Source organism: Heliangelus exortis, chromosome 12 (genome assembly GCF_036169615.1).
Source record: "Heliangelus exortis chromosome 12, bHelExo1.hap1, whole genome shotgun sequence".
NCBI classification, from domain to species: domain Eukaryota; kingdom Metazoa; phylum Chordata; class Aves; order Apodiformes; family Trochilidae; genus Heliangelus; species Heliangelus exortis.
Genome location: NC_092433.1, coordinates 10,137,220 through 10,159,518, shown reverse-complemented (window position 1 = coordinate 10,159,518; position 22,299 = coordinate 10,137,220). Strand labels below are relative to the sequence as shown.

The 22,299-nt window shown below is 40.4% G+C and overlaps 2 protein-coding genes across 4 annotated transcripts in view; one reads left to right on the top strand and one right to left on the bottom strand.

Annotated features, from left to right (window-relative positions):
- KBTBD12 (kelch repeat and BTB domain containing 12) overlaps nt 1–22,299 on the top strand; it is a 41,764-nt gene that overhangs the window by 2,322 nt on the left and 17,143 nt on the right. For both annotated transcript variants that reach the window (XM_071755971.1, XM_071755972.1), the window contains exons 2-4: nt 5,724–6,861; nt 7,800–8,070; nt 11,469–11,619. In XM_071755971.1, coding sequence (XP_071612072.1) covers nt 5,789–6,861; nt 7,800–8,070; nt 11,469–11,619 — 1,495 coding nt within the window. In that variant the 5' untranslated portion in view covers nt 5,724–5,788. The remainder of the gene's footprint in view (nt 1–5,723; nt 6,862–7,799; nt 8,071–11,468; nt 11,620–22,299) is intronic.
- The window catches only part of MGLL (monoglyceride lipase), a 99,741-nt gene that overhangs the window by 76,612 nt on the left and 830 nt on the right, over nt 1–22,299 (bottom strand). The gene's annotated exons all lie outside the window — the stretch shown is intronic.

Here is a 22,299-nt window from a genome sequence, read left to right as displayed (position 1 = left end):
TAATGACATGACTTGATTTGTAGTGTTCAGAGTTTAAAAACTTCAAAATTGCTGCTTCCCTGCCAGCCATAAATTGGTTCAGGTCACCTGAACTGTACCTGCTGTGGGGTTGGGATCAATAGGGTGGAGCAAGGAGATTTCTTTCTCTGATTTTAATGGGAAAGGGATCATGTGACATAGCACAACTTTTAAAACTGCCTAAGCAATTCAAAGCTGAAGTTCTGTCTCTAAAAGCAATACAGACACTTCAGTTCCTAAATTGCACAGTGAGTTTAAGTCAGACTTGTGCTTTTAACTTAGATGTCTTTGAAAGCCTGAAAATCCTAAAACTCTAAGTAACTAGTGACTGACAGAGTACAAAAATCTTCAGAAAAGGTATCCTGGCTGCTAGTAATCTGGTGACAATTCAGACACATCCAAAAGCTGTCTAATTGTAACAGAGAACCATTTATTTTAGACACTTACCTGTATGCCATCTCAAACTAAACAGACATGCGTTTCCAAAAAAGAAACTGATGTTTTCCCACTTAATATCTTTGCCACGATTTTTATACTATCTGGACAGAACTGATGAAATTAATTCAAGAAGTATTTTCTAACTAAAACCAAGAAGGCAGGTGTTCCCTGAAGCTGTAAGTGACCTCTTCAGCACAGATCTCTAGGCACACACTGGAAATGCCTCCCAGCTTGACCACTGACAAACATAGTTTGAATCTGCTTTTTTTTTGCCAGTTGGGCACCTAATTTACAGTGATCTAGTCATCTGATTTAATCACAATTAATTTCTGGTGCTATCAGTAGGATTATATTAGTAACTTCACTCAAGACAAAGTATCTAATTATCCCTGAAAAAAATGAAGACAATTAGATTGGATTGACACAATTTGTTCTTGATAAATAGGTGCTATAGCTGCTTTTATCATATTATTGCCTTCTAAATTCTTATAATTCAATCATGTAACAATTTCTTCCAGCATCTTTCCAGGTATAAGAATTAGCATAACAGTTCCTATTATCCTATAGATATTGGAACATATATAATTCCTTGAAAGCTTCCTTTCTGTATCTTATTCTTATTATAGATTTTCCTTATATCAAGAATAGCATCATTAGTTGCCCTTCTTGAACACTGTGGGACGTTTTGCATAGTTCAAATTCTTGATCTTAAATGCCAGCACAGCTTTCATAATTAAACCCTGAGATTACAAGATTATTATAATCTGGGTACTGATTTCTGCCTCGCTGTGGCTGTCAGCCAAATGTCATGATGCATACAATTAACAGATTTGCTTCTCAGCTTTCTGATAACAAAGGAAGCACAAATAATTCAAAAGCAGAGGCACCAGTTCTTTGATCTGATGGGAACTCTGATCCCTTCAGCACCTGAAGGGAGGCAGGATGAAGGCAGTGTAGCCTCATTAAGACAGAGAAGAAAAAAAAAAACAACACAGCAGCAGAGGAAGAGGAGGATGCAGGAGGTGCCCCCCCTCCTCCCCACATCCCCTGCCCCATGCTGCGTGCTGTGACCTCTTCTAGACCAGGTCCTGCAGCTCCCACCCTCCCACCATGGCATGGGAAAGAACAGATTCCCTGGGACTAGGGAAAAAGACAAGAAAAATCTATGTCGCAGACAAAATAATGTTTCTAATTACAAGGTAGCTTTTTTTTCCAGAAGTTAGGGGAAATTCCTGATGAGATACTTCCATCTGGTTTACAGTCCCCTTGCTCTGGGACGGTTCGAAGAGGCTGAAGTGTAACTGAGAATTGAGGACAGCATTTATTTTTAGCTTGATAACCTCATAAAAGCTGTAGAGCTGAGCTCACAGCAGTGTGCTTATTTATGTTTTGAACTGCTCAGGCAGCACCCTACTGCCTAGCAAAACATCTGCTGTAGCTCCTGAATAAAATGATATGTGACTCTTCATAAGGTTCATGGCACACAGGGAAAAAAAATTAAAATAGACTAACAAAACAGCTGATAAAAAATAAAAGTAGCAGCCAGAACTGGAGGAAAATTAACAGCATGGATCTGAAATAAAGTAACATCAAATGATGATTTGCACCTGAGCCCATTTTTAACAATAGAAGAAAAAAATATACCAAAACTCTGAATAAGGCAATGACTCTGATTTCAGCTCCTGGTAACATTCCATATGATCTGAGCCTTGCACTGGAGCTTTTATAATGACAAGCCAGCCTCTGGCACAGTCTCAGCATAATGCCTTACTGCAAATTATATTTGTATCACATTTATCCTTTCTTTTAATATCAATGTACCATCTTTTTCCTCTGTAATCCAGAGGGAAAGCAAAGCAGCACCATTTCATTATTACCCTTTAATAGTCTTTCCAGTGATATAAAGGGGAATATTAATATCCTTCCATGACCTCACCTAAACACTGCTAAAAGCCAGGAAGGGAGTGACAAGCTTGTAGCTACTGTACAGGGAAGAATTTCTGAAGTTAATGAAAGGATTTCACCCCTGGGTTTTATTCTTATTTTCTTTTTAACCTTATAGCTGCAGTTTCCTGAGCTGTAGGATGAAGAAAGTAGACTTGCATACAAGTTGACAGCACTGTTTTATTGAGTATAGTTCAGCCAGGAGCTTGGTAAGATATCAAAGCAAGGAGATGGAGAAGGTGCATTCTCAAAAAAAAAAAGGCAAATAGAGTCTTCTTGAAAGTGGAAGGTGACAAAATCCTGCCTATAGCTCTGGCTGGGGAAGTTACATTGCCCTGCTGACCTTAATGATCTGGGTGAAGAGGCAGCTGGAGGGTTGCAGATGAGCCTGCCTGTGAGGTGGGGACTCCTTCTACAACTCAGCCCAGGGATGAGGTGATGGATGGGTAGGGACCAGCTCCAGGAGGGTCCTGCATGTCACTCTGCTGCTGCTCTTGGGAGGATGGAGCTGCAGGACCTGCAGCAAGAGCTTCCCCATTAGCTCTGAGGGCAGCAGAGGAGACCACCCTGCACAGGCTGCAGGTGTGCAGTCCCCTTCATCATCTGAGTAGTGGGTGCAGGATTTATCCATCAGATAATTTGTGCCTGAAGTAGTACATTATGGCACAAGCTATGTTGTGCTCCAAGCTTCCTATTGCTAACATTTTAATGATGGAGAAAAGAGCTGCAGACTTGTTGTGCCAGATATCCTCCTCACTGGTAAATGAACATATAAAATTCACAAATCTGCTGAACGGTGTAATCAAAGACAAAGTGTTGCTCTTAAGAAAGCTAAATTACCAGTGAAAGAAAACTTAAAGGTGACCAGCAGAGGAAGCGAAATCATTACTCAGTGCTTCACACTGCTTCTTCCTGAGCTGTACAAAAGTCTGGGAAGGATGATGGTGATTAATCATCTCACTTGTTCTTCACATTAGAAATGTACATTTTGTCCTTTATGGAAAAGCTGGAGGATGTGTGAAGCTCTGACATTGCAAAAGAGAAAAGAGAGAAGTTGATAATTTCATAGGAAAAAACTCTGGTTAATCAGATTGCTAAACAGGGTTGTTGAGAGTAATTAATACTTTTATCCAGTTGGAGAGTGAACAACAGGGTTAAAAACACTACAGCTCATCTGCTTTATGATATGTGTCCTTAAAATTTATGATCTTTGGGGTATGGTGTGGTTCCTTTATCAAAAAGCAGCAATAACCCAGAGTAATTTCTCAGATGTGTTGCTCCTAGTTCCAGATTTGAATTGTGGAAAGAATTGGTAAAATCAAGGAAATGGTGTTCTTCAAGCATGCCTGGCTTTTAATTTAGCACCCAAGTGAGGGTGCTATATGAGGGCTGATAAAATGTGCTAAAATAGGATGATGACTACTTGCAAAACCAACTGAACAGCGAAAAGAGTAGGTCTGAGACTGATGATACAGCTGTAGATTTCCTTTTCACCTGGGAAATTCCTTCAATATTTTGTTTTAAAACATCTATCTAGCTCCATAGAGAAATCTGGACTGTTTGTGCAAATGCCTTTAGGTGCATTTCAAAGAATTTAATACACTCCTTTTTATGTTGATGCATATTTCTTCTACCCTTAGTGCCTCTAGTGTTGGAGAAAACCAGTTCAATCTGTGGCACAAGTGCCTGATCCTGCAAATATTTAAGCTGGTGAGGAATATTATTCATTTGAACGGTCCCGTAAAGCAGCTCATTACATGTTTACAACATGTTTCAAACATGGTTACACCACAGCTTTAGGACTTGTCTGTGTATTGGTGATCCATGACATGAGGCCTTATTGCATTTCCACAACAGAACTGCCTCAGTATCCAATTAAAGACAAAACCTGTGTTATGGACTGGTATCCCTCCAGTGGTGAGTAAGCTCTCTCTCCCCACTGACAGCTCCACCACCTTACCCCACAGCTTGCTGATCTGAAAGCCTGATGCCTTCAGTAAAGTGCCCCCACACTAACACAGAAACAGGACCATGAAGTTCCTTCTATTTTCCTCAATAAATAAAACCAGAGGGAGTATGTTAATAATTAGAATTTAATTAAAAATCCCATTTGAGGCTGAGGTAAGTAGAACCAAAACTCTGTCAAATCTGCAGCACTTAAGCATCCCACTGAGAAGCAACTCAAAAGCTGGTCCCTATTTACTAATCCTTTTTAATCTCAAAGCAAACCAGTTGCAACTCTAAAAATCAGTGACCAACACTTCGGTGGAAAAGAGTAAAGAATATAACCAGTCCAACTGAGTTGTTTCCTGCAGCTTCCATCACACTCCAGGGGTGGAAGCTGGTTCTGCCCACAATATTGTCTTGACTCCCCCAGCTGGAATCCTGGGGACAGAGCTAGTGGTAAAGTGTGGCAGAGAGAAGTCCAATGGCAGAGTAATGGGTTGGCAGCTTCCTGATGTCTTTGTAAGGGCATAAACAGAATCGGTTCTGTAAACTGGTCCCTGGCCATGGCAGGGCAGTTGGAACTAGATGATCTTTAAGGTCCCTTCCAACCCAAACTATTCTATGGTTCTATGATTAAACATCCACACATTCAGTTAGCACTCTGTAAAATGTCAGCTGGGCTCTGCTACTGGCTTTATTTCCCACTCATTTTACAGAAATGCAGATCCCTATAAAAACTAATGAGAGAAGTAAGTCCAAAGGTGTTTTTTTGTTTTTTTGGTTTTTGTTTTTTGTTGGGTTTTTTTTGGGGGGGGGGTGTTTGGGTTTTTTTTTTTTCAGTTCTGTAAAACCCTTTCCTGAAGTCTCTACTTAGGCATAACTCCTAGTTTGAGAGGAGCTGTGAGTACTGAAGAGGCACTATTCCATTTGAGCTGTCTAACCTAAGGGGCTGTGGGAAATATAAGATACTTTCAGCATCTAAGCAAGGAGCAATTTCCTTTAGGTGCACATGAAAGACAAAACTTGAATAGCCAAGGGACTAAGGGCCTGACTTCATTAATGTCACTGACAATCTTTCCCTTTATTTATTGGGCTCTGGATTAGGACCTGGGAAAGGGGCAGCTGGAAAATCTGTTTTGTAGGGAAGTCTGAAATTTTCTTTGAATAATAACAAAACTTGGAGGTGAGGTGCTGAATATTGATGAACATTTGAACTGTTGATTTTTTTGTGTGTGTGTGTCTTGGAGACCTTGAGCCTAAGACCTCACTGTAATTTTTATGCATCACTTATTTATATCACACTTTATGGAATGACTAGCTTTAGGTATTAATGACAATATTAATTTCATTGGACAATGTTATGGTTCCACCTCTAGAAGTATACCTGATGAAGACCTTGAATTTTGAGAAGATTTAAAACCAGGAAGTTTGAAGATAAACCATGGATCATAAGGCTGAGGAGAAAAGAAAGCAGCGCCATAGCTTGACTTTATTGGAGCAAGTAAAGAGAATGAAAGAATCAACAGAGATAATTGATGTTGTGCTCATTGCAGAAGGTGAGAAATTCCCCTGCCATAAGGTAGTGCTGGCAGCCTTCAGTCCCTATTTCAAAGCCATGTTTACCTGTGGCTTGGCCGAATGCACTCAGAGAGAAGTGGAGCTGTATGACATCTCTGCAGAAAGTGTGTCTGCAATCCTCCATTACATGTACAGTGCAGATTTGCACCTCACGAACCAGAATGTGCAGACTGTTGCACTTGCTGCATATTTCATGCAGATGGAAGAAGTTTTCAGTATGTGTCAGAAGTACATGATGGACCATATGGATGCTTCTAACTGTGTGGGCATCTACTACTTTGCAAACCACATTGGGGCAGAAGATTTAGCTGATCAAGCAAGGAAATACTTATATCAGCACTTCGCTGAGGTGAGCTTGCAGGAAGAAATATTAGAGATTGAATTCCATCAGCTGTTGGCTCTCATAAAATCAGATGATCTGAATATTTCCAGGGAGGAGAGCATTCTGGATCTCGTCATTAGATGGGTCAAACACAGCAGAAACTCGCGTGTAGAGCACCTTACTGAGCTCCTGAAACAAGTGAGGCTGGTACTTGTCAGCCCTTCCTTTCTTGTGGAAGCAAGGAAAAGGAACACAATGATCCTGTGCAGCTCAGAGTGCAATGAGATGTTTGAGGAAGCCCTGAAAGCCATCGAGCTCTCATCCAGGCACCCTCCTCTCAGCCTGCGGTACGGCATGGAGACGACCGATCTCCTGCTCTGCATCGGCAACAATTCCCTCGGCATTAGGTCAAGACATGGTAGCTATGCAGATGCCAGCTTTTGTTATGCTCCTGCAACGCAGAAGACTTACTTCATTTCTTCTCCAAAGTATGGAGAGGGTTTAGGATGTGTTTGCACTGGCGTTGTCACCGAGAATAATGATATTATTGTGGCAGGAGAGGCAAGTGCTGTCAAAATGTCTAGACAAAAGACCAGGAACATCGAAATCTATAGGTGTGTACCCTCTGTTGGAAAATCCCTAGTTATTTAAAAAAGATAAATCTTAATGTTTCAAGGGTCAAAAGAAGACCATTAGACAAAGAGTTCTTACTTTAACATTTTCCCAGAAATTTTGATTACTCTAATCAATGTGTCACAACTGTTCTTTGTGGCACAATGAATTACATACATACAGCCAAATCCTGATGCCTTTTCTCTTGAAAGAAGAAGGATTTACTGTAGTGGCATCTCTGTGTAGATGATCTTGATTAGATCCTACAGCAATGTACATGCCTTTTATATTTTCCTTACTCAAACATTTTCCTCAGGTACACTTTTTTAGGTCATTTGCAGTAGAACATGAATAAAGCAAATGACCCAAGGAGTCCAATAAGACAGAGATAACACAAGTCTCAATAATAAGATTTCAGAGATTAAAGGATAAATATTGATAGCTTTAAGCCCTCATTCTGCATTTACTCATGTCTTTTTCAGATGAACCCTTTTAACGAAAACAACAGACCTTTGCTGGATTAAAGGAAAAATTAAAAAATAGTGATAGCATTTTCAAATACAGATGTGTAAATTTAAGGAAGTAAATACATACCAAGGCAGATGAATTGGTCTTATTTTTAGCAGTGCTGAGCTCTTACTCTTCCCACTAACTTCAGTGGAAACCATTATTGAACAGCACATGCAGAAATTAGGCAATCCTTACCTTCATTAGGGTCACATATCTTTGAAAGGATGCCTAAAGTTAGGATCCCTCATACTAAAAATATTGACCTTGCAAAAATTTGGCTCAATTTTATAGCTTCTCTGTGAAGGAGGAAACTCTTCTTGTTATTGTACCATTGTCTGACTAAACAATGCTGATGATGGGGATGATGTTTCACAGCAGCTGATGGGCCCTCAGTGAACCAGGGCTTTTACAGCTTTGGATATTCCTACAGATACCATCAGCGAGGAAACCAGTTTTGGCACAGTCTGTGCAGCACCCAGCACCGGGAACTCTATGCCCTGGGCACTATCCATAACGATCTCTATGTAATAGGAGGGCAAATGAAAGTGAAAAATCAGTATGTGGTCACAAACTGTGTGGAGAAGTATTCCATGGAGCAAGGCACCTGGAGAAGAACGGCGCCTCTGCCAGTGCCATTAGCCTGCCACGTGGTGGTGGCAGTGAAGAACAAGCTCTACGTGCTGGGTGGCTGGACACCACAGGTTAAGACACACGCCAGTTGTTTTGTTTGTTTGCTAACAAGTAGAGCTATGCTTGCTTTAGATAATGCATGATTTTATGGTGCTTCTTGCATAGGAAAGGCACAGCAGGGATAATGCAAGAAGAAATTGCTCACCTTCCTCTGATTAAATATGTTTTGTAGAAAAAACAAACAGGGTGAAGAGGAACAACATCCATCTTATGCCATCCGCACTCTACCAGCTAGGAAAGCCAGTTCTTTCACAGATGTAAAAATATATCTCCTGTGTCAACATGGTCTGCATTTTAAGTAGTTACTTTTTTGAAACACCTTATTTAAAAACAAACAAAAAGTGTTTACTGAGTTGAAATAGATATTTAGTACTTTCTTGACACTTTTGTCATCAAAGGCTTTGAAAAATGGGTAGACTTCTGCATTGGCATGGTCTCAAGTTGTGCTAGGGGAGGTTTAGGTTGGACATTAGAAAGAATTTCTTTACTGAGAGGGTGATCAGACATTGGGATGGGCTGCCCCGGGAAGTAGTGGATTCTCCATCCCTGGAGATATTTAAAAAGAGCCTGGATGTGGCACTCAGTGCCATGGGCTGGGAACTGCAGCGGGAGTGGATCAAGGGTTGGACTTGATGATCTCTGAGGTCCCTTCCAACCCAGCCAATTCTATGATTCTATGATTAACTTCAGCCATTCCTTTCCTTGTATATTGTCCACTTATTTTTTCTAGGTTTCAGTAAGTAATGGTATTTAAATCATACAGAGGCCCTTAACTGAACCCTGTGTTCCAAAACCTGTGTACACAGGTAAATTTCAGGGACAGAATTCTGTTTAAAGTTCACCTGCATTTCTCTAGAAACCTTCTTAGTTAACCAAAGTTAATTTATTTGATTTTCATTAAAATATATTTTAAATTAAGAGTTACAGCATTCTCTGAAAAACAGACTCCATTAATGAATACATTTATTTGTTTCAGTTGGATTGCCTGGCATGTAAAGTTTTAATGGGAGTTTTCTGCTGGGCCACAGATACCATATTCAGTAGCCTGGGGAATATACAGCACTATGCTACAAAGAAGATGAATGTCAGGAATACTGATTGCTCTCTCCAGTTGTTCCCAGTGCAAAAAATCTCTTTTAAGGGCTCATTCTTATTTACTGCTCAGTGCAGTTTAAATTTAAGCATTCAAGATAAATCCCCACTGTATTTGAGAATAAAGTAGAGTATCTGTAATACTTTTTGCAGGCAGCAGAATGTTCAGATTGTCATCACATCTCATAGAGTTGTGTTCTCTTGAAATAAATTACTGTTTAAAGTAATTAGAAGTGATATGTAGCAAACAATTTCTACCTCCTTGGATATTTTGAGTGCAGGAGTCCCCAAAGGAGAAAACAGAAAGATCACAGTATTTCTGAAACTGAACTCACCAAGCAGGGATACCTCGCTGTTTAGAAAATTAAAATATGAAAACATGCTAAATATAGAAACAATCTGTCTGTTAAAAAGATTTTAACTGAAAGACAGGCTTTATCACAAAGGCAGATGTTGAAGTCAGACAGCCAGCTTTGTATTTCTTAATAGTTCTCCAGAACAGATTGTAATAGGGGAAAGTGGCTTAGAAGCACGATCCAGGTCAAGAATATTGAGGCAAGAATGGTTTTTAAAAATATACAGGCACCTTGGAAACACCTCAAGTGGATACTTGCCAACCAGTAGTATCAGTAACAACACACTGGAGTCTGAATTTATCCATAAATAGGCTTGAGATGTGCAGATTAGCAGGAGTTGATTAAAACCCATACCTTTGTGGGATTGGGGTGTACCTGAATAGATCAGACCAAATTGGCTGAAGGTCTCAAAAACAGTGGTCTATGACCAGCATGGCAGAGTGCTGAATTCTTCTGGTACCATATACCTCCCACACTCAGCTGCCAGATGCAGTGATTGTGTCTGTGGGGTTACCAGAGCTGCACTGTGGAAGCAAATGAGTTTGTCAAGCCAGGAGCTGTCCCTCTGCTCAAGCAGCACTGAACGTTCTGTCAATCCTGAACAAACACTAACTATGCAGCACTGATAGTGCTGTAAATGCATGTGTCCATTACAGGGCAGAGATAAATACATGTTCCCCTCCTACTCAGGCTTTGCAATTGAAACAAGACAAGATAAAGTCAAGCCAGGACAGAAAATGACAGCTTGGGAGGGCAAGGGCTCAACCCTCAGCAGCATTGCTCTGGCTCTACACTGGTCTAGCCTCACTGATGCAAGCAGAGTTTAAAACTGCTGGACATTATGGTTTTTTGTACATTCACAGAGGTGAATGTTACCAGAAAAATGAGGTAGGATGTGCATTTGCAGTATGCCAAATGGTGCCCTCTCCCAAGTATAGCCTTGCTCTGTGTTCAAAGTACACAGCTACCCTTCCTCCAGTGAATAAATCAGTGTTTCACACCAGGGAGAAAGAGCATGCCTCTGGGCAGTTACAGGGGGTAACCAAAGGGCTATATATTTATTTTCTAGTTTGCCTCCTCCTGTCTTGTCTATTACATCAGCATTGGAAAGGTCTTCTGGGAAAGAAAAATAACAAGCAAAGCAAGAACACATAACAACATCACAAGTGAGCAAAGTAGTTCTCTCCTCACTCTATATGAAACCTTTCATCTTGAAGTATTTCAGGATGCTTCCCCCACAGCCTACTGCTTATAGTCAAGGCTGTCCTACCCAGAAGACATAATCTGAGTCCCCTGCATCACACTAGACAGGCAGAGAAAGGGGAAGAAGACTGGAGAGAACAAGAGGAGTGGGAGTGAGTATGAAAAGAGTATTATGGCAGCAAGGATATAGCAGGGGGTTAGGAGCTTGTTATAGAAATTATTGAAGGAGAAGTTATGGGAGCTGAACAACATTACTGTGGTTAGGCTGACTTAAAAAAGGTGTGAATGACTTGAGAATGAGTTACCTATATACACAGGCCTAAGAAAGGCCAACTAAGTACCTTACTGAGGCTCACAGTACAGTCAGAGTAACAGGGGGAATAGACTTCAACCTATACCAGAAAACAAACCAACAAAAAAAGCCCAATGGGCTGGTTTTCCTTCTATTATTATTAAGACTTTACAGTAGCCTTGTGGAAGGCATATGTTCTACCAGAGCTGGGCCTATGACCATACTGTTATTACCCAAATCCTCAGCTTTACTGCTGCAGAATATAGTTGCCTTCTTCTTTATTTGCCTGGTACAGCCCCACATCCTGGGTGCCATTAAACCCTAGTGGGTATGAATCACTTTGCAGCTATAACTGATGTGTTGATGTTATTTATCTGCTCAGCTGTCGGCAGTGATTAATTGCATGCAGGCGTGTGCAGAGGGCTCCAAACGTTGTATTATTATATGGCTGTCATATTTCATACAGATGGATCTGCCTGATGATGAGCCCGATCGATTAAGTAACAGAACATTTCGGTACGACCCGGGCCAAGACAAATGGACAGAAGGGGCACCAATGAAGTACTCCAAATACCGCTTCAGCACAGCCGTAGTCAACAGCGAGATTTATGTCTTGGGTAAGAGGAAACAGATTTTTAACAGATAGCACCATGAGTTTTTCTTCTTTCCAGCAATTTGCCTCTGCAAAGTGAAATATCTCACCCTTTACTACACGCTGTAGGATGAAGTATGTGGGACTGAAGGGGTAGGGATTTTTAGAGTTATTTTTCCCCATATAGTTTCTTATTTCCTTAATTTATGTAGAAGAAATTGAGTGCTTAGTGTTTGGGATTAACGTAATAAAGATACTTTGCATTTTAAACTGCTTTTCTTTGGAGAACCAGTGTGTGCTATAAATAATACTGAATTTTAAAAGGTGAGTACAGAAGCCTTGTTAGTACCATTTCCCAGGTGAGCAGTGAAAAGCTAAGGAACATACCCAGTGTCCCAAAAGAATGACACAGAGAAAAAGAGAATTTGGATTTCCCAGTCAAAGCCAACATTATTGTGGATGCTGACAAAATTCAGTTAATCAGTCTCTCCCACCTACCCCAATAATAGTGCATTTTTAAAAAATACAAGTCTTCCATTTTGTCATCTTTTAATGGAATCTTTTTAATTTTTCATTTCAAAACAGTGCTTTGACCAAGTTCTAAGACTTGTGTGAAAGTCAATACAAGTGTATTGAAGTGAACACAATAAATACAAATTAATACACCTGCTTTATAAGGGATGTTCTAATTTTGTCTGGTATGTTATATACCATGGGTAGAAGGGGGCTAATTCCTGGCATGTAATACAGAAAGTATTTGACAGAGGGTGTATCTAAGAAAGCTGTCTTTGAAATTGAAAGAGGAAATGCTCTAGTACTGCCTTTGTTTTCTTTTAGAGAAACTTCTTTCTTTTAGGTCGCTTGACACAAACCTAAATAGGCACAGCCAAGAAAAGGGTGAAAGAATCATGTGTGGAAAAGAGAGTTTTGCAAACAGAAAATATCTTCATTATTTTCAAAGATTACTGGTAGAGAACACCAGTATGCTGTTGAATAACAAGACTGTTTGCTGTACAGCTTGAAAGGTGCATTGAAAATGTGGAAACTCCATCCTTTGTAAAAGGTTAGGTGTATATAATTATTTATGCTGACACTGATGCTCTAATGGATGGCAGAAGCAGCCATAACAGTTGGGAAGATAAAGGCTGTATTTCTGTGTTTCAGTAAGAGGCATTCTGAGATCAAGACCACAAATGCTGCGATGACATGAGAGTCAGAGAGGAAAAAAAAGGAGCCACCTTGGGATGCATGTGATTAAACAAACTGACAGCCTTCTTCACAGCAAGCCTGACACTGAGTGAAGGAAAAGGAGGGGCTAATAAGGAAAACTCCCTCAATTTTCTTCCCTCAAAACCTCACAAAGCAAGAAGCATATCTGAGTGATTACAGTAATGAAACGTAGAGACACGTTGAACACAAAGCAGAGTGTTAAATCTGAAAAGTGCCTATTTAAATGGCACCGAGGAAAGTTCATGGTCTCACAGACATTCACAAGCATCTTGCTAAGATAAAAAAAAATAAATAGAAGTATTGTTTTATTATGTATAGCTGCCAGTTCTGCAGTGTTTGGGGAACTGAATATTGACTAGAATTTCTTCCTACATAACAGCCAGTGCCAATATTTTTTTTTGTGAGAAAATCTTTGTTAACAATGGGATTGGTGCATGGGCCAGAACAGGCTCTTGCTTGGTCTCTATCACTTTGTTGGTTCATGCACCTTCCCATGAGGAGTCCTTATTCTACCAGTCCTAAGGGAACCAATGCACTTAATCCTGTGACTGACAATTTGCTGCACTGGACTCTTCACCCTCGCTACTAAATGTAATGAGGTAGATGTCAAGGCAGTGATTGTCTTCAGTTTTGGCAGTCTAAATCTGGGATAATTTTACTGCAATGAACAAACTTGCTTGTAATTTATACCAAAGGTAACTAAGCTCACACATTGCTCCACAGAGATTTTTGAGAAAGATTGTGGTATTTTTACCATCACATTTTTTACCCTGAACCTGTTGTGACGCTGTGACCACTCAGTGTGTAACTGCAGCAAGTACAGAGGGAAATGAGTTACCATCAGACAGCATGAACATTGATTGCAGGGAAGACAGTTTGACCAAGGTCTGGGCTATTTTTGCAAACTCTTTATTGCTTGTTTTCACAAACATTGTGAGGAGTTTAATGTCTATAAATCAGTAAAATTTGGTTGAAACTTGCGAACAGGGCACCAAACCTCTGAGTGGCAGATTAATGTAAACACAGATACAGAACACATATATATTGAGACTAGTTGCATGAATCTTGTTTCCTTAGGAAATCAAATAATATCAGAACTATTTTTTTAATGAAATGACAAACCTGACACTGCGCCAAAAATTATTTTACAATAATTAAAGACACTGGTTTAAATCCACCTTTAACTGTATGGGTGGAAATGAAGACCTATCTGTTAAAATCGGGAAAACAATGTGGTTGGCAAATGTTAACCATCGCCATCTGAAAACTCTGTAGAGGAGATGAAAGCATTTTCCAAGAACTCTCAAAATGAAGGAGCAATTTTCAAACAAATTCTGTTTGGAAACAGTGATGCAGTCACTGAGATCTCATCTTCTGCTGAGATCACACATGGCCTCATCTCCAGCTGTAAACTTACATTCACCAACTGTAATTCAAACCTCACACAGAAAAGCTACATTCCACAGTTTATTCCTGGTGACAGGTTCTTGTTACCTTATGAGCTCCCAGGCTGCTGGGCTGTGAGATGGGCAGAGTTCTCCTTCAGGAGTAATTGTGATGGAAAGCACAGCAGGGTGAAGAGGTATTCATGGAACTGAGAGGAAGGCAGAAAAAGCTCTCCTAATCTCACTGGTGCAGTACTTGCTCATGCAGATGACATTCAGGAGAGAATGGGAATGGAAAGAATGGAGGCTGATAGTGACAGACCAAAGAATAGCAACTGTCACGAGGATGGCAAAACCACCAGAGGCTGTTCAAAGCTGCGGATCCCTCAGACATCACCCCACTTTTCAAGGAATGTCGGGCACTGTGGGAGTCTAAAAAGATGCTGTCAGTGGTGATTTGTTCCAAAAGCCACATTCTGAGGAGGATCAGAGCTCATTGGTTGTCCTTATGTAGTGATCTCAGAGACATATATGCTCAAGCATAATGACTAAGTTTTTGTGCTACAGATGAAAGAGAGACTTTTGTGGAGGCTCTCCCATAGCCATTGATTCAGCTTCTCCCTCCACATGTGTGTTCCCCATGGAGAAGTGTGTGTGCACAGGACTCGAACATCCAAGCCCCAGTCACAGGGCATTTGGTGAAGGAGCAATTCAGAATCTTTCTTGATGGCAGTGCTTTGATTCCCACAAGCCTCACCTGCTTTTCATATCATATTTGTTCCCTATGTGGTGCAGTGTTTCCATGGGCTCCCTGCAGTCTGCACCGATCTAAGGAGATCCACTCGGGGCAAAGAATGGAGAGGCAGGGAGGCAAGGTGGAAACAGGTAAATGCAAGATATCTTCAATATGCCATGAGGACCTGCTTCCCAGTAACAAAAACATGAAATAAAGAAATACATCCCTTTAGCTGGATACATAAAGTAGTGTTGCAGAGAGATGAAACTTCTTTCAACAGTCCTTGAAAACAAAGTCCTTAAACGAATTCAGTTTGTCAGGTCCTTCAGGCAGGATCTCTCTTCCTGTACAGCTCATACAGGTGACAGCACACTCAGGATTTGGTGGGCCTCTAGGTAAATAAAAATCACTGCAGAGAGAGTCGATCCTCTCTAGTGTCTCTGGTGTGTAATGCAATTTCTGTCATAAATATGAAGAAAAAAGCATAGATGGAGCACTAGCTTTGAATAAGATGCAGTAGCAGACTCTGATATACAAGTATAAATTTTGCTCTCATCCATGTAGGTGTAAATCTGTAGTTAGTAGTCTGCTGATCTCAATTGTGTTGTGTCAGACTCATTTTGTTCTAACCCAGTTCAGAATCTGGTGCTTTAGCCTTTGAAGCATTAATTTCTGAAAAGTCTTATTGGCACAGAACAGAGAGTACGTGGTCACTGTCCAAAAACTTCCCAGCCTAATTGCCAGATCCAGTGTGTAAAATCCTAATGACTTAAATGGAATTATTCTAGAGTCTGATGGAAGGCAAATAAGAAATAAATTAGAGTTTTTGGTTTGAGTAATAGCAGTGTTCAGGAACCTCTACCATGTGTCTTAATCAGCAATCCTGCAATGTAATTGTCTGTTTGCAGTGTTCCTTGAGAATCTTAGACTATTTATACAGTGTACATAATCCTCATAAGTAAATGAAGAGCATTTCCTCAGGCTCAAAATCCTTTCACCTATTCATGCCATTTGATTGGTTTTAGCTCTTTCTCTCCATATTTTCCCAGGAACATAACTATATTCGTTGGAAAGCCCAAGAAAGAGCAGTATTGTGTTCTTAATGACAGAGGCAATTGAGACACTTTTGGAAGAAAACCAGATGGGAGAGCTCTATTTAAGGTCATTCATTTTAATCTCTTGCTTAAAAAAAAATATCCCTTCCAGCTAAGTCTCTGAAAATTTATTACAGCCAATGTACAAATTAGGAAAAAATATACAAATGAATCAATTTGAATGCCTATTCACTAGCTTAACAATGTGTCAAAACACATTCAGTAAAACTACCATCTCTGAAATACAGGTCACTCATAAAAATGTTGTATCACCATGACAGCCTTAACCATGTGTTGCTTTTATGTTATATAATTCCTGCTTTATAAATAAGAACATATAGAAGGAATTAAATGAGAAATCCTATTAGGGAAGATTAAGGAAACAAAGATTTTTTGCTTATGCTCCTTAGCCTGGCATCCTACCTCTTACAACTTGTTTTTTTCCTCCTGAGTTCTTTCTGAGGTCTTTTTAAAGTTTTAAGCAGTTAAATGAGGTACAATTGTCTTGATCATGAAATACTTTAATGAATATGTACTTTGGGGTCTCTCTGGAAAGGAAAGCATGTGTAGGGTGGGCTGGAAGGAGACTTGTTAGCTTTCATGCTTTTCATGTGCATTTGAATAACACCCTCTAAAATAAACAAGTCTATTTATAAATATGCTTTGGCCTTCTGACAAATAGCAACTTAGGGGCCTGATTCTGCTCTGTTATACCTGTGCAACAGCCTCCATAGTGCCTCTGTGCAGGGAAGAACAAAAAAGTCAAACATTTGGAATGATAGATGAGGTCGGAAATGCTTCCTACCCACGTAAGGATTACCAAAGAAAATGAGAACAAGGCATTAAAGGAGAAAAGGAAATGGAACCAAGGAGATTTACCATGTTTTGGAAGACAATCACTTGTTTTTTCAGTCCTGTTTCTAATCAATCTTTTGCCCTTGTGTCTTCTATAAGCTGCATCACCTCATCCCCTTTGCTCTGTGTTAGCAAAGAATGAGTGCTTCTTGGTTTCAGCTTTGGACATGCCTGCCAGGGATAGCTTTATTGCTCCCTTATTTCTCTGAGAAACCAGCTACACAGCCCTGCCTTGCAGAATAAAGCAATGTAAGTGCTGAGACTCTCAGCCTGAGTGCTGTTGGAGTAATGAAGGGAAATGTTACATAAGAGATTAGGGCTGTGAAATCCATTGTGCATTCCAGAGATCAATTTAATAGTGAATTATTTTACGGGAGGCAAAGCTTGAATTTCACTTGCTTGTTGGAGATTTATTCTTTTCTCTTTTTTTTCACTCATTTCCCAAGCTCCTTTGATAAAAATTCATAGGCACTACTAAGAATAAATATTGCTCAGTATTGTGGATTGAGGACTTAATTATATGGTAAAGAATCACAGTGTCATTGCCCTGAGGGCACTAATTGGTTGTGATCATCCTGACTGGCATCACCTGGGGCCTCCACCCACACCCTCTGCCCATGGGTCCAGGAGCATCATTTCAGCAGGGACCTGGGGAGGATCAGCCTTTTCTTATCCCCCTTGCCTTTTCTGAAAGCTGCTGGTAGGACCTTCTGCAATTGCCTCTCTGGTTCTGTGGAGCTGCTTTTTGATGGTGAGCTTATGACCTTCATCACCTTCCCTTTGGGAGCAGCTATGCTCTTGTTGCTTCTTGATACACAGCCCTGACTGAGACACTGTACTTCATGTTTAATTTTAGCTGTCTGTTAGTAAAGGAACCAAATTAAATGGTGTGTAGTCTGATACTCAGATGTCACAACCACTCTATCAAGAACATAAGCTTTTTTCAGTCCTATCTGGACCACCAACCACTTTGTATGTGTTGTTTTGGGCAGTCATCCTGTCTGTGCAATGGACAATCTAGACTTGGATCTGGGTGGTTATCCTGGGTGGAAAAAAAATCAGCCACATTGGATTCAGCTGCTTGGCAGATTTAGCTACATAAGAGCTTGGTGTGGGTGTGACTTGGAGGTGCAATTGCTTTACACCAGTGCCTGTTTTTACAAGTACCAGTGACATGGGTGAAGTGTAGGTAGGAATGATTCCTATTTCTTGAAACTCAATTATGTGTCAGTTTCATGTCTATAGATACAGATTTAGATATATCTAAGGCACTTCTTTCCTTTGCTCATGCCAAACCAATTATTACCAGCAACTCTACCACTTCACTGCTGTTACAGGTTCTAGAGCACAAGTCTTATGAGGAGTGGCTGAGGGAATTAGGAGAAAAGGAGATTGAAGGGAGACTGTCATACTCTCTAAAGTTACCTGAAAGGAGGCTGTAGTGAAGGGGAAGTCTGTCTCTTCTCCTGGGTAACAAGCAATCAAACAGGGAAAAATGGCCTCAAGCTGTGCCAGGGAAAGTTTAGATTGGGTATTAGGGAAAATTTCTTCCCTGAAAGAAATAATTTGAAGAGGCTGCCCATACTGGAGGGATTTAAAATATATGTAGATGTGGTGCTGAGGGACATGGTTTAGTGATGGACTTGGCAGTGTGGTGTTCTCCTCCAGGTCTTTCCCAGCCAAAACGATCCTATGAGCATGGGGTGAGCAGGAGGTGGCTGACCTCAGTCAAAGCAGAATGTTTTGCTTTCAGCCAGCTACAAACAGCATGAGGGTATAGGAAGGCACAGAGCTGCACCTCATCAAAATTCTGAAGATGTGCTAATCACATCACCTACCCTGCTTTGCCTTCTGGTAGCAAAGACTTGTCTTCTCCATCCTGATTTCTTAATAATGATAATGTATTTTATTTATATATTTATTTTACTAATGGAGCTTCACTTTAAAGCCCATTAGAACCACTGCTTACAGAGGGCCCTTGAAAGTATGTTTGATTGCAGAATCATCCAAGCGTGATATGGAAAGCTCTCAAGCATTAATAGGCTTGGGAACACAAAGGTGGCTTCAGTGGCTTTTTCAGTCCTTTAGTGGCATCTAAAATATCTCCTAGGGAAAGCGCATAATGTAAAAAGCCTAACATGCTGAAAGGCTGTATTTGTAAGGGGCAGAGAAGAGGAAGACTGACTTCTGGGGTGAAATCCTCTTGTGTGATTAATGTGAAAATGACAGAACTGTTCAAAACTCCCAGTGAGAAATCCATCTCCCCCTGCACTAAGGACATATAATTGGGCTTTATGCAGAGCACTGAGCCAGGTGGTGTTGAATTCACCTGCTCTGTTCATAACAAGATAGGCAAGTGTGGCTTAATGAAGGACTTCTCCCAGCATCCACCCTAGTCCAGGCATGGAAATGGCAACTGCTGCCCTTTACCCACCTGCTGGGATGCCCAGGAGGCTGTGACCACAGCACGTGTGTGTTAATTATCCCATCTATACCTCTGGGTGGTTTAAGGTACCATTGGAAGTACAGATTCATATGGTGCTGGTGGGTCACTTGGCACAAGAGTCTCCCCCAGATGACCTACAACCCTCTGCCCTCCTTACTGAATTGTGCTACAGACTTTTAAATGTTACCCCTGTTTTATGTAGGGGCTCCTGTAGGAGCAGAGCATGAACATGGTTGTTCAGCTGTTCTGCCCAGAGTGCATTAAAGACAATTGTCATGGTCTTAACTGCAATTCCATATGTCTCCACTTGCACTTGTAATGGTTCCATAAATCTGAATGAAGAAGGCAGTGGGACAGAGTGATCTGGAGTCATGAGTTGGAGCATAAAGCATCCTGAATTGTCTGCCACAAAGTCTCTTTTTTTCCTGTCTGTCTTGCATGTTATATGCATTGTAGATGATGGATAGCCTGGTTAATGCAAGATGCCTCTCCTTGGCTGCACATGTGAATAGATTTAAATTTGGGAATTTTTTTTTTCTGACTTGTGTGTTCAGTTATTTGGGAAGAGGCCTGAGACAGCAGTCTCCACAGAGGAAAAGGAGTATTATCTCACAGGAGTATTTCTTAGCTTACTACACCTGGGAACATGGCAGAGCAGTACTGGTGGAGTTTTAATATCCTCAGATTCCTATATTAGCAATAGTTCAGTGTTAACATTGCTTTAGAAGAGGAGATTGGAATTCTTGGTTTACAGAATACTGTTTTTCTAAGCTTGTAAATTAAATTTTACTCCCCTCTGATTTTTCTGTCTTTCTATTTGCTAAGAAAGTAACTTTGCTCATGTTGTAGATTGAACATGAAATTGAATTTATCTGAAATGGCTGCGGAGGATATAAATAAAATGGAAATATTTTGTACCTTCAGGACTGTCTCTGATAATGACAGGATTAAAGGAGGTTAAATTTAAGTTGCTTGAACTATGCAATGAAGACTTCATAAGTGGTTGAAAATATGTGGTAGCTCTTAAATTTTTTAAAAGATGCTCCAATAGGTCATAAAAGGTGATTCCTCTAATAACTAGACAGGAAAAATATTTGGAAGCTGGCCCCCTGGATTGGCAGCTGAATGTCTTCATTAACTGGTAACAGTTGTGATTTTTTTGCAAAAAGTCTCTGACTGTGCTGTATCAGTTTTGTACTTGATTATTTCTGTTCTCTCTGAAGTTTCCATGGCCTACAGTTACACAGTGTAGAAAATGACAATAAAAGCACACTAGGAAATAAACAGCAATTACTCTTCTAGAAGAGTTCTGAGGCATTTTGTCCACTGTCTCCATTGAAATACTGAGGAAATCAGCAAAGCTATTGTTGTTTGACTCTGCCATGCTGCATGCATTCCCTAGCTGGTACCATTCATTCCTCTGGCTGAACAAGATGCTCTTTCATTCCTCACATGGAGGCTTTTCCCTTGCACAAGTGTACAGTAACACCTGGGCTCATTTTAAAACAAGTGAGCTTGATAATCAGCAGCAGTCAGCACCACCAAGCTGCCTTTCGAACAGATAAAATTATTCTGTGGGGAGCTTTAATATTAATTGGTTCCCAGTTAAAACTGCCTTGGATATCTCTTTCTGTGTTGCACTGTATGTACCTTGGCAGCAAATTGTCTTGCATGCTTGTACTCTGCAATTCTGCTGAAAGATGCTATAGAATCAGAAAGACTATATGATAAGCTACCAATTAAATAGTTTTATCAGAGAAATTTTAAGGCCTCATAGCTTTTTTTTTCTTAATAAATATAGAGGAACATTGCCTTGTCCTTAGAGTGGCGCCTCTCTTACAAGCCATTAAGGAGAAGTGGAGAACCCTGCATAGAAGTGGATAATGCTCCTGGCATAAAGAGCACTACAGTAAATAAATGTTTGAATTCTGAAACTTATTCTTATTTCCAAATAATCCCAAGGAATAGCTCAATCAGACTCCATTGTAAGAGAGGATCAGTGTGGTGATGTGTACAATTCCCTTTTTGGTGTGGAAGCGATTAGCAAAATTCCATGACTGCAATCATTCCCTATCTCAGCTCTTTCAGGTGAATCAAGCCTCATAGGAGAAGCCCATCAGAGCAAATGCTGTTTAGTTGTGAGTGTTAAGCTAGTAATGAAAGCATTTGGATGTGAGCCTTGTTTAAGCACACATTGAGGTGAGCCTAATACAGACTGCTAGGATCGTGTTGGGAGGTATTAGGGCAAATTAAGATTTTCTGTGCATGGAAAAGGAGCTGAAAACCAAATCCAGTGAAGGTTTTCAAACTCAAGTATTGACCTGAATCAAATGCTGCTGTGTTCAGCTGGAGCAGAACTATCTGCTGGTGATAATGGACACTGAATTTTATTCTAATTTTGCAGCTCTTATGCAGCCGTAGCTGATCTTGTCTTCACCTGGCTTTAAAATACAGATCAGGCATACCATGGCAGGAAATCAGAAGCAGTACAGTCCTCATTTACATGTTCCTGCCTCTTGCAAATACCTTGCATATGGAAAACCATATGCAAGTAAAACTTGGAGCACTAGGAGTTCATTTCTCTGACAGACTAGCTTAACAGCATGAGAGAGAATGTATTTTAAAAGTAGCCTCCCTAACCCTGCAGAAGTTATCCTTTCCCTAGGCCTATGCAAGGGCATAATTACATGCCATACAATGCATTTTGAATTTGCACAATTGAGCAGTCCTACACGTGTATCTGGAATGCCAGCCTTCATCTGGAAATTGCTTGCATATTGCAGTCATTTTATATTTAAAAGTGGTCACATACATGCACAAAAGAACTGCTTGAGCACACCATCAGAGCTCATTACAGGGTATTGTGTCCATTGGCACAGATGGAAAACCTGCAAGGGTACGTCAGCATATTAATTCTTGAGAACCAAAGGCTGTGAATTCAAACTCGGTTTTGATCACT